The sequence below is a fragment of the Acomys russatus genome, chromosome 1 (genome assembly GCF_903995435.1).
Source record: "Acomys russatus chromosome 1, mAcoRus1.1, whole genome shotgun sequence".
Lineage (NCBI taxonomy): Eukaryota > Metazoa > Chordata > Mammalia > Rodentia > Muridae > Acomys > Acomys russatus.
Genome location: NC_067137.1, coordinates 100,506,033 through 100,525,383, shown reverse-complemented (window position 1 = coordinate 100,525,383; position 19,351 = coordinate 100,506,033). Strand labels below are relative to the sequence as shown.

At 36.7% G+C, this 19,351-nt stretch overlaps 1 protein-coding gene and 1 non-coding gene across 2 annotated transcripts in view; both read left to right on the top strand.

Annotated features, from left to right (window-relative positions):
• Positions 1 to 17,669, top strand: part of Gtf2a1 (general transcription factor IIA subunit 1) — a 32,287-nt gene extending 14,618 nt beyond the window's left edge. The window contains exons 4-9 of the mRNA XM_051150133.1: positions 2,335 to 2,402; positions 5,219 to 5,294; positions 6,809 to 6,942; positions 7,221 to 7,541; positions 11,621 to 11,710; positions 14,912 to 17,669. Coding sequence (XP_051006090.1) covers positions 2,335 to 2,402; positions 5,219 to 5,294; positions 6,809 to 6,942; positions 7,221 to 7,541; positions 11,621 to 11,710; positions 14,912 to 15,019 — 797 coding nt within the window. The 3' untranslated portion in view covers positions 15,020 to 17,669. The remainder of the gene's footprint in view (positions 1 to 2,334; positions 2,403 to 5,218; positions 5,295 to 6,808; positions 6,943 to 7,220; positions 7,542 to 11,620; positions 11,711 to 14,911) is intronic.
• LOC127197606 (small nucleolar RNA SNORA79) lies at positions 1,452 to 1,594 on the top strand. The gene has a single exon (XR_007831702.1). It is a non-coding gene; the product is annotated as a small nucleolar RNA SNORA79 (small nucleolar RNA).
• Positions 17,670 to 19,351: the final 1,682 nt, after the last annotated feature.

Genomic DNA, 19,351 nt, shown 5'->3' with positions numbered 1-19,351 from the left:
TCCTTTCTCAAAAGCAACAAAACAAAATAACAACAAAGGAAGAAGGTATGAAGAGCATCCTTGGGAGGGGAGATATGTGAATGAGATGAGCTAGGGACTAGGTAGAGAGACATAAGAGTCCCAAGAGCATGAAGGCAAGAGGGGTAAGTTCTGTGTCCCTATGGGGAGATAGGAGGTGGAGACAGATTCTCAGAAGCTTGTGGGCCAGCTAACCTGTGATACACAGCAGAAACACTGCAGAGAAATCCTGTGCCACACAGCTTGGAGGCAAGGGCCCATAGTCCACTAAAGGTTGTTCTCAAGGATCCTGATCTATATAGGCTTACTTATGAAGGGTTACATTTTTTTTTTTTTTTTTTTTTTTTTTACATCAGGTAGTTTTCTTTATGCAACGTGTTCTTTCAAAGGCATGTTTGGGAGCTGGAGAAGTGGCTCAGTGGTGATGAGCACTGGCTGCTCTTGTAGAGCCATCATACGGCTGATAACCATCTTATAGAGATCTGATGCCCTCTTCTGGCATGCAGGTATACATGCAGATAGAGTATTTATATACATAAAATAAATACATACATACATGCATTAAAATTTTTTTCTTTTGTTCATGCATCTTAAATATTGGAGAAATTTTTTGACTTTGGTAGTCTGAAAATTCAGTTTAAGTGGAAACTGAATATGAAACTTAGCTTTTACTTTACTTTTAATGCTTTATTTAAAGAAAAAACTCATTTGTAGACTACTGTCATAGTTCTTCACAATATGCAAATCATTTTATAGGTCCTGTTTTGTTAACCTTTTATTGGGGTGCTGCAGAATAGCTCTTAGCTCCATTTCACAGTTAAAGAAAATCTGGGCCCTGCAAAGATTAAGAATCTTGTCACACCCTTAATCCCAGCACTCAGGAGACAGAGGAAGGAAGAACTGAATTAGAGGCCAGCCTGGCAACACCAAGAGACTCTGATGGGGGATGGAGTGGGAAGGGAGGGGCTCAATCCACCATACATACTTTTTTTTATATGACAAAAATCTATATTTAGTTACAACATTCCCTGAATATTATAGTTAAATGAATCTTGACTGGCAAGGATACATAAAGTAAAGCCTAGTTTAATGTAGTAACTGTTTGGTGACAAGAGTGTATAAAATACAAAATGAATAATGATATGTAATAGAAAAGACTATGTGATTTAGTTTACTGTTTATGGCTAATAGACTTTGAATAGTTATTTATTTGCGCTGTGTTTACTTAGTTTATTGTGTGTGGGAAGGAGTGGTAGACCATGGGACACATGTGGCGCTCAGAGGACAACTTGGAGGAATCTATTGTCTCCTACCATATAGGTTCTAAGGATGGAACTCAGGTCTTTAGGCTTGGTGGCAAGTGGCTTTGCCCACTGAGGCATCTCACCAGTCTTAATATCTTCTGTACCACTTAATTTCATCCTTTTCATCTTTGATGACTGTTCCTCCTATTGCCTTTAGGCGTGGCACTAGGATTTTAGGTCATCATAAATTAAAAGTGATTTTTTTCACTCAGAGAATATCAAGATAATGGTATTATCCATGTATTCTCTGAAATTTGCGGGGTCAAACAATTATATTTTTTAACTAACATTGCCATTGTTTCTGATTTTTGTGTATGATGTTTGTGTGCACACGTGCATTTCTGAGTGCTTTTGTACCGTGGTGCATGCATGGAAGTCAGACAACAACTTCAGGTGTTGATCCTTTCTTTCTACTTTGTTTGAGACAGAGTCTCTGTTGTTTTTCCTTTGTATCCATTAGACTAATGGTCCTCAAGTTTAGAGTCTTCTCCTGTCTCTGACTCTCCCTTATAGCTCTCCATGTGCTGCATGGAACAGTGGTATTATAATGCTTGTGGTATGTACCTGGCTTTTATGTGTATTCTAGAGATTCAAACTCAGGTCCTCATGCTTGGACGGCAAGCATTTTTACCCGTTGATTTGTGTCTTTCAAATAGTTAATTAGAATGCCTTGATTGAGTTAGCTGACAAGTTGGTAGAAAAGGAAGAACTAGGAGAGCTATCTGCCTCTGTTTCATGAATACTAGACTTGAAGGCATGCGCTGCCATGCCTGGCCTAGGTATTGCCATTTTATTAATGTTTTTCAATATCAAAGAAATATATCCTAGCTGTTGATTTTCATAGAGGGGGAAAACCTGAAGTACCAAATACATAGAGTATGTTAATGAAGAAAATGTAAACAAAAGCATAAAAAGTAACAAGTTTGTGGCATTTTATAGCCTGTTGACTCTGAATTAACCTTATGATTTCTTGCTTGCAAATGGGCCTTTTTTTTTTCTTCTATTTTTGTAGCTACAGCACCACAAGTTATTGTTCCTGATTCTAAGTTGATACAGCATATGAATGCATCAAGTATTACGGTAAGCCTTGAACGTGCTACCAACATTGACTTTATTTATTTAATTTAAATCCTATGTGTATTTATTTAACAAATTTGAGATTATGGAAGATTTGAGCAAAATAGCTATTAACCACAAATCTAAAGTATAGTTTAATCTTAGACATTAAAGTTCATAAGATTAATGTCATTTTCTTTTTAAAGAAAATCAAGATACTCTTTGTGGGAGATGCTTCATAGCTGTAGGGAACCAGCTAAACATACACTGGCATCCATAGTTCTATTTCAGAAAATATCATGTAAGAATATAGGAATGGTAAGATTTACAAACTTGTTGAAAATTGGACAGTTCAAGATAGCTATTTCTTTTTTAAAAATTGAATTTTATTAGTTTTAAAATTTCCTATGATGTAGTCTAATCATATTCACCCACACCCCAGCTCTTCCTAGATCCACCCCTTCTTTTCGACCTCAAGTTTGTGTCTTCTGTTTCTTTTTAAACCATCACATCTAGTTGTGCTGATCATTACACTTGGACTATGTAGCCATCTACTGAAGCATTCAAGGAAGTTAATTTTTTTCTTTTTGTTTTTGTTTTTTTGTCTTTTGAGACAGGGTTTCTTTGTGAAACAGCCCTGGCTATTCTGGAACTTACTATGTAGACCTGGCTGGGGTCAAACTCAGAGATCTGCCTGTCTCTGGCTTTAAAGGCTTATGCTAGCACACCATGCTCAAGGAAGCTATTTATAAAGTCACATATTTAAAGAATCTTTGCTCTGATTTAAACATAATACATAGCTTGTTTTACTGTAATCTTTAAATTTATACCTTAAAATATATTTAAATTTTTTATTAAATTTTTATTTTTTTACATATACATTATATTATTACACACATATACAGTAAACTACTACCTACAGCAAGAAGAACCATGAAACAATCAGGAGTTATATAAATGTTACATTCTTAGTGTTTTGGCTGTTTGTATTTGGCTGCCTTGAAGAAAACATTTTTCCTATTGTGGTGTGTCTAAAATTCTAAACATAAATCAATATCTGTCATATCTCATCACTATCAACTTAAAACATCTATCTAGACCTAAAAACATCTTAACCTCTAAACAACTAAGCTTAGTTGTAAAACTAAACTATCTGGTCTTCAACCCCATCAGAGACTTGAGAAGGAATAAAATTGATTACCTGAGTATACGGGGAGTACAGTTAGCAGCTTCCCAAATGAGAAGATGACAGAAACAGTCTCTGTGGTTTTCTAAAAACTTACAGGTTAAACAGAATATGTAACAGTTTTGCATTTTAAGGAATATCTAAGCATAGGAGAATAAAAACCAATCTAAATGTAGTTACAGTGAGATGAATAAAAATACTTAACAATACAGAATTATACAAACAGTGATGAAAACACTTTGGGGCAAGTGAGAAGAGACATGAAGGCTTCAGAAGAACTAAATGGAGTGATTACTGTCAAAGCTCAGTCTCACTGGGGCTGTTATTAGCGCACGTTTCTAATCCCATCATCCCTCAGGAGGCAAAGGCAGGAGGATCGCTGGTTTGAGGCCAGTCTGGACTATGTAGTGAGACCCTGTCTTAAAAAAACAAGACCGGTAAACTTTAAACCCCTACCCAGATCTAGCCAATGGTCAGAACATTCTCCACAGTTGAGTGGAGAGTGGGGTATGACTTTCTCATGTACTCTGGTGCCTCACATTTGACCATGTCCCCTGGAGGGGGAGACCTGGTGGCACTCAGAGGAAGGACAGCAGGTTACCAAGAAGAGACTTGATACCCTATGAGCATATACAGGGGGAGGAAGTCCCCCTCAGTCACAGTCATAGGGGAGGGGAATAAGGGGGAAATGGGAGGAAGGGAAGAATGGGAGGACACAAGGGATGGGATAACCATTGAGATGTAACAAGAATAAATTAATAAAAAAAATTAAAACAAAAACAAAAACAAAAACAAAACAACAACAACAAAAGGCCAAGGATGTTGGCACACACCTATGATCACAGTACTTGGGAGGAGGCAGGAGAATTGACTTCAAGTTCAAGACCAGCATATCTGGGCCGTGAGTTCCAAACAAGAGAAGATGACATCGAAGACCTACTTTCAGGGGGAAAAAAGAACAAAAACAAAATACCACGTGTGCATGCGTGTACGTACACAAGTACTTTTTAATCTGGGAAAAATATCTGAAATTTGAGATAGTTCTGGCTCCAAGGTTTTGGTCTAAGAAATACTCAACCTATTATATATTTTACCTAGACTATTGTGTCAGTGTGTTCCTGTTCCTTTTGGGTAATATGGTCTCTTAGAATTGCCAGTTACAGAAACCAAAGAATTCTTCAGATTGTTTTGTGTGAGACCTGTTGATTCTTGTAGAAATGGAGAAAATAAACAAGGATGCTTTGACTTTTGGAAATTGGGTGTAAGGAACTAAAAAGTGATTCCTCACTACATGGTTTAGCAGTAATGGAATGGTGGTCTCATATATGGTACAACATGGCTGCTAGTGCCTGTATTTATACAATCATACAGGCTAGACTAAGTCTGAGAGCTTGAATCAGAAGCAACAGAAGCTGCCCTCTGAGGTACCTAGAATAAGTTCTCTAGGAAAACTAAACAGTTGGACCCCTAATTTCTCAAATACGTCAATAGGCTATTTAGACTGTTGTCTTTCTCTGACACATGGAACTTCACCCTATTGCTAGAATGCCATCGTAGTAAATTCCTCCTTGTACTAGTAAAATATACTACAAATAAACTCAGATCTTGTTAAGTGCAGATATGATTTTTTTTCCTTTGTTTTATACTATTCCAGAGTGCTGCTGCTACAGCTGCTACCTTGGCACTCCCTGCAGGTGTGACTCCTGTTCAACAGATACTAACAAATTCAGGTAATTGGCAACAATGGAAGCAGTTTAAATATTGTTCAGAAATTAACCTCAAGCTATGTAAATATTTTATTGTTATTGAAGAATGGAGATAATACTGAAACTTGTTTTAGCTTTTCATTTAGGTTTTTGAAATAATTTGAGGGCTATAAGATACAGAAATGACTGGGCGTGGTGGCGCACACCTATAATCCCATCGCTCAGGAAGGCAGAGGCAGGTGTATTTCTGAATTGGCAGCCAGCTTGGTCTACAAGGCGAGTCCATGACAGCCAGGGCTACACAGAGAATCCCTGTTTTGATACCCCCCAACCCCCCTCCCCCCCAAAAAAAAAAATAAAAGAAAGAAAAAGGAGAGGGAGAGGAGACATATAGAACTGAAATCTTTCCTTAGGATACAGTTGGGAGAAAAAGAAAAACGTAGCCAGGTTGAATAGCACATATAATGCCAGCAGTTGGGAGTTGGAGACAGGGAATCAGAAATTCAGTGTTATCCTTGGTTTCATAGGGAGTTTGAGGCCTCTGAGACCCTGCTTTAAAAAAAAGAAGGGAGGTTTCCTGTGAGTGAGAACCCTGCTGAAGAACTAAGATTAAATAGCAATGCTTATGTGTTGAGTTTTTTTTTGGGAGGGGGGTTGGCTTGGTTTTTTGTTTGTTTTTTTAAAACTAAGCATCTGTCTGGCCAAATGAGTTAAATAAGATATTTGAATTAATTTGTAGTGATGACCAAATTAAATTCTATAGGACCTGTAGAGCTGATGCATTATATTCTTTGAGACATAGTGTCTGTGCCTTAATACTGTATTTTTATCATATCTTTTGGAAGATTTAAATAGACTCTTGGATTATGTCATCTTTGTTAATTTCTAAATTTATGAGGAACAAATAGGGCTTTGTCTTTGCATTATCTTTGTGTCTTTAAAGTTTAAAAACATTGAAATGGCTGACCCTATTTATTGAACTTTCTTGACTACTGCCATATGACCAAAAGTAATTAAGGCTATCATTAAGTCTTTTTAAATTTCATTTAAACATTTCATATGTATGGATATTTTACTTACTTGTATGGTTGTGTACCACAGGCTTGCTTTTTTTGCGGGGGGGGGGGGTGGGGAGGCCAGAAGAGGCCATTGGATCCCCTAGGGCTGGAGTTAGAATTGCTTGTGAGCTCTCACTTGGGTGCTGGGAATGGCAGTACAGTTTTCTGGAAGATCAGCTAGTGCTCAGCTATCTCTCCAGTCTCTTGATCAAATCTTATAGTCTGTTGTTAAAGCTTTATTGGTAAAAAGCTGATGAAGATAATAAATATGGGAAAACATTTGAACATAGAGGGAAGTTGGGAACAGTAATGGTTATTGGTTAATAGTTCATCATGTATAGTTAATAGCACTTAGTAAAAGGGTTAGTCTTCTAACTTGGTAACTTCTAGCTTCTTTGGCTTGAAAACAATATAAACTCATTTCTTTGTATACTTATTACTGCTGAAATAGCAACATGGACTATATTCTTTTTGCCTTAGGCCAACTGCTTCAGGTGGTCAGAGCAGCCAATGGTGCCCAGTATATCTTTCAGCCTCAGCAGTCAGTTGTTCTACAACAACAAGTTATACCACAAATGCAGCCTGGTGGAGTACAAGCTCCTGTTATCCAGCAGGTAAATCAGTTTTAGCTACCGTCCCCTGGGGATCCATTTTCTTCTACTGCTCTTGATGCTCTTATAGCTGGTTATGACTTCCTTATGGGGTTCCCCACTCTTTCCCCCCCACAATTGTATGTATACATAGCAGTCAAAAAAATCTTAGTTTGTATTTTGATTGTATGCCTTTAAGCCCAATTTATACACCTCATGTTTAAAGCTGAATTATTATTAGTTAGGTTCTGGATTGTTGATCGCTCTGTCCAGTTTCTAATAAGTGGTTTTGCTTGCCCTAGGTCCTAGCACCACTTCCTGGAGGGATTTCACCACAGACAGGTGTCATCATCCAGCCACAGCAAATCTTATTTACAGGAAATAAGACTCAGGTCATCCCTACGACAGTGGCAGCACCCACGCCAGCACAGGCACAGATACCTGCAGCTGGCCAGCAGCAGCCACAGGCCCAGCCTGCCCAACAGCAAGCTCCATTGGTGCTGCAAGTTGATGGAACAGGGGATACATCTTCTGAGGAAGATGAAGATGAAGAAGAAGACTATGATGATGATGAAGAAGAAGATAAAGAGAAAGATGGAGCTGAAGATGGACAGGTGGAAGAAGTAAGTTTCTAGTAAAAGACTTGAGAAGAGAAGCCACTCATCATTTACTATTGTATTTGGTGCTAAGCAGAAAAATTATATGCAATTTCTTCAGAGGCAGAGAGAGGTGGATGTTTGGACTTAATTAACTTTATCCTTATCCAGGGAGTGGTGCCTCCCACTTTTAAGTATAGGTCTTTCTGCCTCAAGTAACCTTAGCAATTAACCTTATCATCACAGTCCATCCTAGGCATGCTCAGGAGCTAGACAATTCCTCATAGGTGTGCCTGAGGTATTTCTCTTAGGTGATTCCAGAGCCTGGTAAGGTGATAGTAGCAGGAGCCATCACATTTTTAAAGCTATGTATATCAGATGGAAATTATATTAGGATAGTGCAAGTCAAATTCTTTCACTTAGTCATAATGTGGCTTAAACATAAGATAGTGGTAGAACCGATACATGTAACCGATCTTCTGTTTCGTGATTAAAAAGACATGATAGTATTTGGGGAGAGAGGAAACTGGAGAAAAATTGGATGTGACAACTCAAGCCAAAGCCATCTTTTGGCCCTTTTGTCCTCATACCAGTCGGTCCTCAATAATCTGATCTTCATATCTTTTCCTTGACACCTGTAAACATGTCACCATTTTCTCTCTTCTGCCAGATTAGTTACTAATGTCCAAGGAGATTATTTAGCTCGCCATAATTTTTATTATTAATTGCTCTGACATTAAATGGAATCATCTTTCTTTGAAATCTTAAGGCAGAGTTCTGCTTTGTTTTACTTATTTATATTTATTTATTGTTTCGGTTTTTTGGAGCCAGTTTCACATTGTAGTCTAGGCCACAGGTCTGGAACTCATTATACCGGCCTCAAGCTTGTAGTAATCCTGGTTCAGTCTCCCAACTGCTTAGGATTATAGCTGTGAGCCATTGTTTGGGCCAAAACAATTTTTTTAAAAATACTGTTTACTTAACAGTAGTTTATTAAAGCTGGGCGATGGTGGTGTACACCTTTAATCCCAGCATTCAAGAGGCAGAGGCAAGTGGATCTCCTGAGTTCAAGGCCAGCCTGGTATGCAGAGTTCCAGGACAGCTACACAGAGAAACCCTGTCTCGAAACTATCTGCCCCCGCCCCCCCCCCCCCAAGTGGGTTAAATATTCGAGGAATCAAAGTGAATAAAAACATTATAAAATATGTCTTATCCTGGCATCCACCATTAATAAGAAACTTTTTTCATTACTTAAATGTTTTGGTGTTTTTTTTACCCCCAGTCACATCTTCTTTCTTCTGTTTTCAAATCATTTGTGCCAGATGTTCCCATTAAGCTATCTTTGTATTACAAAATATTTGTGTATATTTCCAAAGTTAATATTGCTTGACTTTTTCTTGTCCATGTATAGCATAAGTGCAATATTTTAAATGTAGTTTCTGTTAATTTTTCCAAATTGTTGCACATAATTAATAATTTTTTCTGTTGATTGTACCATAATTTGATTATCCTTTTTTTGATCCATTGAACATTTGAGTGGCTTCTAGTTCTACATTCTAAACTATTCTTGTATGTGTTTCTCTTCAGCATTACACATGAACATGGATTTGCCAAGTTGCTGTACCGAATCTATCCTGCCATTTTTGTCTATAAAATTTGTAGATGTCAACATGTTATCAGTTCTTGATATTGACTGACTGTTGAATTTTTTCCAGTCTGAAAAATATCTTGGTTTGGTTTTAGTTTAAACTTCCTTGAATACTTAGGATCTTCAGCCTCTTTTCATGTATTTACTTGTTATTTGTGTTTTTACTGTGTGGAAGTACTTATTTAGCATTATTCCTAACCCTTTTTCATAGTTTTGGTCCTTCCCTAAGTGACATTATATTGGGTTTTCTCCTGCTTGCTTGTATATTGGACATGGATAGAGTTTTTAATAATCGTCATTGAGCCAGCCTGATGCCTTTTGTAATAATGCCTTTGTTGGGTTCTTTTGTTTTCTATGTAGGTGAATCTTCTTATAATGGTCTATTATTAAGAATATTTTTTGTTTTTTGTGGATGTCATTTCAGGTTAAGGGAGTTCATTGTCTTTGTAATTAACCAAGTCTCTTTGCCTTTTATTTTTAAACTATAAGGAAATGTATTTTATTATTAAATGGTTTTCTGCAACCATTAGATTAATCACAGTATTTCATTCATAGACTGTCATTTATGAATTTCATTGATTGGTCTTAATTTTAAACCAGTCTTTAGTTCCTGATAGGACACAGTTTGGTCATTGTGTATTATTCTCTCTGTAACTGCTAGACTCACATGATAGAAGGTCCCCATCAGTGTATATGAGTCCTTCTGTAACCTCTTTTCTCATAATCTTCTTACTAGTTCTCACCTTGATAGTACTCTCTTATGAAAGAACTTGGACTTTTTTGCTTTGAACATTATGCTGATCTCTTCTGTACTGCATATTAGCTCCCTTGCTCCCTCTGGCCATCTGGCCATCTGGCCACCCATCCATCCGTCCATTCATCTAGCCATTTGTCCATCTATTGCTTTTGAGACAGGGTCTCATTACATAGCCCTGGCTAGCTTGGAACTCTATGTCTCCTAAGGGTTTGGATTTAAATTTGGAGATTTAAAATTTGGCTCAATTTGGAGATTTTTGTTGTTGCTGTTTTTGTTTTTGCTTTTGTTGTTTGTTTTTGAGGCAGGCCTCACTATGTAGGCCAGTCTTTACCTCACCAAAATCTACCTGCCTCAGCCTCCCAGGTTCTGAGATTTAGAGGCAGCGCCCACCATTAGCAGAACATGTGGGTATTTGTGAAAGCTTGTTACTTCATTCTGTCATGGCAGTACCTATCCTCAGCTCATGAGAGTGCCTTCTAATGCGAAGTCTCATTCTTGTAACTTTAAACAATTCAGTTCTGCCAGCAACCTGAATGAGCTTGGAAAAAGAACCAAAGGTTCAGGTGAAAATATGTCTGGTGATACCATGAATTTCAACCTTTGTGAGGCTGAACAGGGAAACTTGCTACGTTATGCTATGCTTGCACTTTTTTTGACCCTCAGAAACTGTATTAATAGATGTGGTTTTCTTTTCTTAAGCATTTTTAGTCATTAGGGAAATGCAGATCTAAACCACAACTGGGTGCTTGTCATACCTACAAAGAGATAACTATAATTATTTTTAAATTTTTATGAGTATGGGTGTTTTGCCTGCATGTATTTCTGTGTACCATGTGCGTGCAGTGCCTACAGAGGCCAGAAGAGAGAGTCTTTCTCTCCTTCAGTTATTAGAAATCTGAGTTAAAGCTTTTGTCTTATACTACAAATGGACATTCAACCTTATTTTATCCCCTCTTTTGCTTTAATTTTTGGCCCTGCATTTAAGAGTAATTTAAGGCCTAACTTATTCTTTCTACCATAATGTCATAATGACACATACTACTGACCAATTAGCAATTAGAATCTTCGTCATTAGTACAGTCCTAAGGCCACACTGCAAACTGATTGTATACTTTGCTTCTTCAATGTCACTACCTTTTTAAGAATTGTTGCTGGTACATAATATTGTGACCTCATGAAACCTTTGTATTTTCTCAGGTTCATTGTTAGGCACCGAAACATGAGGATTTATCCTGTGCAATTATTAATGAATAAAGAAAAAATTAAAATTTACTTCATGTGCATGATTGTTTTGCCTACATGTATGTCTGTCTGTTCACCACAGACACATTTCAGGCCTGTCTTGGTACCCAGGGATTGGAGTTTGAAATGCTTGTGAGCTGCCATGTAGGTGCTGGGAATTGAACACAGGTATTCTACATGAGCAGACAATGTTTTTTAATTAGCCTCAAAGAACATAAATGTTAACCCTTTTTGAGTCTCATGAGTTCTATAGCTTAACTTTTCTTGAATTTCTTGCTGAAATTCAAATAATATCGGCAAACTTTAGGCGTTGACAGCACTGCATTCACAGTGTGCACAGATACACACCTGACACTAGTTCTCAGAGAGCACCAAGGCGACTATACTGCTTTCACTAAATGTTACAGGAAACTTTAGCAATACATGACATCTATGTATAAATTTTTCTTCCATTTTCAGGAGCCCCTCAACAGTGAAGATGATGTAAGTGACGAGGAAGGGCAGGAACTCTTTGACACAGAAAATGTTGTTGTTTGCCAATACGATAAGGTAAAGACTTCATTTTCAGCTATGATCATTACTTTGGTGTTGGTTTCTCTAAGCCATCTTTCCAGCCTTATTGAAACATGTGGGCAGATGATAGCTGCCTATATTGAACTCTGTTGTACTTTTACTTCTGAGACCAGGCTGGACTTAACAGCTCAGGGTAGCCTGGGACTCCGTGTATAGCTAGCTGTCCCAGGATGGCTTTGTGTTCATCTGTCCTCCTGCCTCAGCCTGGGGTTATAGATGGATGCTACCATGTCTAGCTTGCCTTCTTTATTTTTTTTATAGACAATATGAAAGAAAACATTTTGATTGTTTCATACATTGTTTGAGTAAAATGAATAAAACTAATTCCTTAGCTTTACTTTTGAAAAGTAAGTAATGACTAAAAGAAGAGAGAGAATCTTTTTCGATCCATACTACCTCAACTTACAATGACCCTCTTCCCTTTCAGTGACACAATTAATGAGATAATCTTGCCTTTCTGACCTAATTGAATTATGTTTTATTACTAAGAGGACTAGGATAATAAGCAATAACAACCAATAAACAGACGAGTTTTATGAGATTCCTTAAATTTTTACTTATTTTACAGTTCAAGGAAATTTTAAACCAAGCTGTCTAGGTATTGGTTATTGAGTTTTGTGGGGTTTTTCCTTAGTTTATAAGGTTTTTGGTTTTCCCCCATTTTTAAGTGTATGAGTGCCTTGCTTGCATGTGTATGTATGTGTACCACATTTCTGCCTGGTGCCTGCAGAGATCAGAGGACGGTGTTAGATGCCCATTTGGAGTTAAAGAAGGTTGTGAGCTACCATGCCAATGTTGGAAACCATACCCTGGTTTCCATCTGGAAGAGCAGCCAGTACTTTTAGCTGCTGAACTATTTCTCTAACTGCCTGGTTATTGATTCATTATGTTTATAAGTCTTAAACAGGGTGTTCTTTTACAAAGTATTTGTTAATAGCTGTTAGTGCAGAGGTTCTCAACCTTCCTAATGCTGCAGCCCTTTAATTCAGTTCCTTATGCTGTGGTTGTGGAACCTTAAAATTATTTTCATCGATACTTCATAACTATAATTTTGCTACAGTTCCAAATCACAATGTAAATATATGTTTTCTGATGGTTCTGGGCAACCCTTGTAGAAGGGTCATTCAACCCCCAACGGTGGAGAACTGCTATATTAGTGTTTTTGTTGGAATTTTTAGGTCATTAAATGACAAGCACTTTTCTGTCATGGAATTTATCATTCATTCACATATTATATGGATTTTTCTTAAACGTTTATTGAGTAGCAGGGAGTGAGTACTAAGTACTTGATGACTAGAGTTGTGGTTTATGAATGTGCATTGTTTGTATCCTGCATGAAATTTCCTTGTAGATTAAAGAGAACTTAAATTTTTGCTGTTAAAGTGAATGTGATAAGTAGATGTGCTTAAATCTAACAGATCTATAGGAGAAATGTCAATACAGTGTCTTCTTAATTAAAAAAAAAAAAAAAGTAAAGCCACGTCAGTTGCACACCAATAACCTAAAGTTTGTTACATTATTGATAATTTTATAGCATCTGCTTTTGTGCACAATGACTTTTAAAAACCCTTTACTACAAACAAACAGTACAGCAGGTGAAATTTTTTGTTACCTGTAGAGAGAGTATGAGGTTTAAAACAGCAGTTAGTTGAAGAGACCAGCTTGCAGGCAAATACTCAAAACACAATTTCATGAAAGCAGGCTAGCAGACAAGAGCCTGACTGAAGAATATTCCGTAGTATTTTCCTGTTGTAAGAGAATAGCATAAGCTATATGCGGTGTTTTAAATGCTTCTAGAGTTGGTTTATCTTGCTCTCAGATACGTTCATGTTTTTGGTTTTGGGTTTTTGGGGGGCAGGTTTTCAACACAGGGTTTCTCTGTGTAGCCTTGACTGTCCTGGACTCACTTTGTAGACCAGGCTGGCCTCGAACTCACAGAGATTGGCCTGCCTCTGCCTCCCGAGTGCTGGGATTAAAGGCGTGTGCCACCACCACCCGGCTTTACATCCATGTTTTAATCTAATAAATTGAGACTAAGTTTGCATAGCCCAGTAAAAAACAATTTCAGAATTTCAGAGCTCAAGAATTAGAAAGACTGAAAGAATAGAATTGGTGCACCAGAAAGCTATAAATGGTGAGGTAATCTGTAGTTAGTTAAAATGAGGAATGAATGTGGTTTGAGCTTTGTTTTGAAGCCTAAGCTTTATTTTTTAACAGTGAGTCAATTTTAAGAAAAGCACAGAAGGAATAATGAAGTTGTTGCCTGAAAAGTCATGGTCTTAGTTTAAATGCTAATAAGATGACAAGTTTCAAGTAATTAAAGGACTGTTGGAGCATTGATGAAAACAACATAATATAAAGTTTCAACATTGTGTATAAGTAATTTTACTTTAGTACATTTTCATTGGACATTTAAGAGGCCTTTCTGTTAGCATTTTGTACGTTATTAAGGGCTTAGATCAGTAACGGAATGCTTTTAAACTTGTACTTTGTGCTTCTGTGCAAATAGAAATATTTACCATTTATTACTCAATATGACTTCGGTTTTGAATTTCTGGACTTCTTTCTGAATGTGTCTCTATTCTACCTTTGTTCTAACATTATTCTCTTTTGCTTTAATGAGAAAAGTTTGAATCTAGAGCAGGAACACTCAGCGATTTACAAAACACTGTTTTTATATCAAAAGATAGTGCTAAGATCCATAAGTGAAAGAAGAAACAGATTTCATGGCAGAGTAGAGAAAGTTCTAACTAATCAGATCGGCATTGACAGCCACTTGTCATAGATATGCCAGAGGGTGCCTTGCTGAGTAGATAGGCCATAGGGTTTTAGAATTGAGATCTAAGAAAAGTGTGTCTAGTGAGCCTCTCTGCAATATTATGTGAAAGGTCCGTGTTTGGTTTTGAGAACACTATGTTTATTTTAGCAGAAGAAATAAGGCCACAATTTTAATGCTTGCAGATAACTCATAATTATTTTAGTGAATACAAGTTACTGAGTGCTATTAACAAACTATAGAAAATTTTAAATCTATAGAGTGTTTTGCAAAACATTGTGAAACCAGCTTTCAAATGTAGTATTTATACAGGACAAAGCTTAACGGTTTTATTATGAATGGAGTTTTGTGGTTGTGTTTTCTTTCGTATTACATCTTTTCCATTCTCAATTTTTGTTTAGATACACAGAAGTAAAAACAAATGGAAATTTCATCTCAAGGATGGCATTATGAATCTTAATGGAAGAGATTATATATTTTCCAAAGCCATTGGAGATGCAGAGTGGTGAAGAGTTGCTTCTTTCCTTTTATAAATAGGACAAAAGAAACTTAAAATGTTAAAATGGACGGTTTGAAACTTGGGACATTTATCAACCAAAACTTCACTTCTGCATGTCAGAAAAGCGCAGTAGAAGCAAAGCTACTGGAACAAAGCTAGACCTTGACCACATAGACACTACTTCAAACTGGCAAGCCATGGAACTGTAGCACCTGGGGTTGCTGGGTGGGGGGAGGGGTTTGTGTAGGAAAACTGTAACTGTCAATTTTAAATACAAGAACCTGCCATTGGTAATTAGCATGTAAAAGCTTTGTCTATATTCCTTTCTCCAAGTTGGGCTCAATCAGAAGATACGTATGTCTTGTAATGACCTGAAGGAATTTCCTTTTTGATAGATTGAACTGAAACTGTTTATTGTATGTGGTTATATTTGGTAAAAAAAAAAATTACGTGTGAGCTTTTTACAGAAGGGCAAGAATTATGGTGTTGAATTTTAATTCACTTGTATAAGAAAATTTAAAACTCATAATAGGTCTTAAACATTTTTTACTTGTTACTTTCCCTTAGTAATACATACCTCTTGCTTCCCTGCTGTATGAACATCTACTTAAGACTTAAAGCAAAGGATCAGTGGTCATAGTTTGTAGACAAAGTTGACCCAGGAATGGATGCTTGTTTTAATTAGGTTCTCATACTTATTAAATGTAACTTAAAGACTTGGGTTGTTGAGTAGAAATAAAATGACAACTCAATTTCCATATAGAGAAGCTGTGCTCAGTCCCATACTTTAAGAAGAAATCTCAAATTGGCTCCTCAGGAATATGTTTTTATTTCACAAGGCACCACCAAGCTGAAATTGTGTAGTACAAGTGATATGTGAAAGTTTTCCTTGTTGGACTACAGTGTGTGCTTACCTGTGCATTTAGTCTCTATGTAAACACGGAGGTGACATTCTGTACATTGATCTGAGAAGCATAAGGGCAGGTGGTGAGGAATGGATTTGTATTAAACAATTTAGTAATTATAAAAGTTTCTTGTGTTTACTAGTAAAGAATTTTAGAAATTATTATTTTAATTAAGCAAAATTTTTTAAAGACTTTGTAATTTGAGGGGAAAGTTTGAGGGTGGAGTGGGTAGAGGGAGGTGGGCCACTAAACACAAATTTACCTCTCTTTCATTGGATGGCCCTTCCAGGCTATTGATAATGTAGATTTGGGCTCCAGTTTGCACATTGGAAAGAAAATGCGGAGGCTTGACTTGTATGTTAAAAACTAGATAATTGCTGTGTGTGTTGAGAATGTGTAGCTTTGTTCCCATAAGGGCTCTACAGAGCAGTGTGGCGCTGCAGTGAGTCAGCTTCTTGGGAACTCAGGGATGCTTGCTTGCCCACCTTCATCTCTGTTCTAGTGACTAACAATTGGCATTCAAATTGACTTGCCTGTTGATTTTGGGGAGGGGGGTGTCTTCCATTTTTTGTCTTCCTTTCATTTGACTTAATGTAGTTCCAGAAGGAACAGATAAAACTAAAGTATATTACAAAAGAGAAAACTGTGAGTTGTATAGGGCCTTTTTTTTTTTTTAGCAGATATTTTAAAATTTCTTAATGCAGTTGATTCCCCTCCCCACTTATCACCCTACTGAATTGATTTATGTTCTGAAATTTGTTATCAGTGGTGGTGTGTTAACATGATAGTAGTTAGATTTTGCTTGTATACCATGACTTGTAATGCAGGTTTTTGGTTTCTTTTGTTTTATTATTAATGTAGCCTTTTGAGGGGAAGCTTTTTTATTCTCCTATTTTCAAAGCACACGCATTCTGTTTTTTTAACTGTAAAACTTGGTGAACAGAGTAGGTAAAATCCCGTGAGTCTGTTGTTCAGTTGTCCCCTGGTATAGTTTCTAGGTTTGTGTTTACTCAATGAAGTCAGTGACCTGAACTACCTATGACAGTGTGGCAGTGTTGCTAATCAGTAGTTGTTATGCTAATTCAGTGCATGTCCTGGGCCCTCTGTTAGTCACACTAATTGAAGGTTAGCATTGTCCACTGGCCTGTCTTTTCTAGCTATATTTTCAAACACGAACAACCACTTCCTTCAGAGTGGCACACAGGGACATCTTGAAGCAGGAAGTAACCATTTGCATTTGTACCTCTGTATTGCCTATTAATGATGGCATCCCCGATGAATACTTTTATCTGTGAAAACTCTGAAAGCTTGTCCAAACAACCCTGCACACCAGATTGTGCTCTTACATGCTGTTATATTGTGTTCCTTTTTAAATCAAGTAGCATGTTGTATTTTTTATAGTATTTTTTGTGGTCTAAGTGTCACTTGCTTTGAATTCTTAATCATGTTTTCACCATTACATTTAACAGATGATGTCATTACATTCTATTAAAGTGTCTTTCCTTTGGAAAAAGCAAGGGATTCCCACTTGCAGAATATTATGATGAAAGTACCATGCTCATCTAAAAGGCGGAAATAGTTCAGACATGGCAATAGGGAAGTAAGCAGTGTTTTCAGAAAGTGATGTTTAGATTTGTACCAAAAGAGATGGCACCTTTTGTATAACATGATACCAGTAATGCTAAGGTAAATTTACACAGAAGGACTAAAGTGGGAATGGGTGCCTTTCATTAGATGAACTCTGACCTGGTGGTCGCTTGTATTCCCAGACCACAGGGATGCCCGAGAGCACATGTATTTGCTTAAAATAAACAACTTTGTCACATGCAGTTTCTAGAGTCAAACACAACAGGAGAAGATCTTTATATTGGGCTTTTATTTTTAAAATGTTAACATTTTTGTTAATGTGCATCACTTTTACACCGTTGCCTTTTTAAAAGTCACACTGGCTTCAAGATTCATGCAGCGTGTGCATTGATTAAAATGTGTTCTTGACAAGCATACTAGATTCTGGCTTCAGAAGACAATGTACAATATATTCGTTTTTATATAAAGGCTTTCTTTTGCTATATTGAAAATCAAGGAGTCATCTTTTGGTGACTTGTATGAATGAATGTGGAACTATCTCCCTCTGAGAATTTTTTTTTTATTATCTTATAGCAATAATGTCATCATTTAGAGGGTATTCCTTGTATAAAAAGCCAGACATCTCTTCTTAGCAATTTTCCCTTTATAACAACAATTTCTTCCACTTGAGAAGGTTCTTATATTTTCAGATTACTTTATCTTGGACTTTTGTGCTTTTGTGCAATGTGCTATTTTATTGATCTTTGTACATTTTCATTTCCTGTGTTTCCTTCCTACCTGTCTGAATCAGCTATAATGGATATTGAGGGGTTTTTGTTTGTTTGTTTTTTGTTTTTGTTAATAAATGGTTGTTTTGTGTGTTTTCCCATGCTTGTTGTTAGGTTTGCGTTTTAATCTGTTGCCCCTTTGGAAATTGTTCTGGTTTATATTCCTTCCCCTGGAACCTTTTGTCCTTCTTTTGTCATCTTCCTTGCATGCATGATTTAAGGAAGATTGCATCAAATTTAATATTTTTGTGTATTTTGAGGAACAAAAGCTTTCTCCTGTGTGAGGAGAGAACAAAACAACATTGAATAATTAACTGTTTGTTCAGTCAAGCTTCCTTAAATCAGTCCAGTGTGCACCAGGGTACACCGAGTGGGGAGGAGCTAATCCCTAGCTGTTCGGAGTTACTATTGTCAACTGCTGTTGTACATACTGTTATGTGTAAGGACATAAATATATTTATTATGTTTGTAAAATTCATTCTGTACACTTGCAAATCAAGGTTGCTCTTCTGTGATATATGGGGTATTAGGTTTTAAAGACCATCTTGGAATACAATTAAAAAGCTTAGTATTTTGATGTACTAAGACTATTTTAAGTTTAATATTTTACCTTGCAAAAACTTTAATTAAAGATGTTATGTAAAAAAGTAATGTTGCTTGCTTTGCTTACTAGTCTATGACATTGGCATATGGACAACTGAGTAAAACCATACAGTTTAGGCAGGAAGTTGAACAAAAATAGGAATACTGTTAAATTCTGTACCCTTAGCGTACCCTTAGTTAAATTCTGTCCTTAAAAGGTAGTGGGTTTGGGATGCCAGACTGCATTGTTAAACTGTGCTCGAAATCCTTTAAATGTTGTATTTTCCAGGCACAGAGACATTTAGGATGGGTAAATTCATACCAACTGAATGTAAATTAAGGTTAATATAATTAACATTGTGTTAAATGAGTATTTCTACTCAAGAAGCTTAGGTTACATAGGATGAAGTTACTAAGAACATCGTTTCATTTCTTTGGCTAAACTGTTTTCTCTCAGTTCAGAGTTTGTAAATAATTGCTTATTAGGAGATTTGGATTATT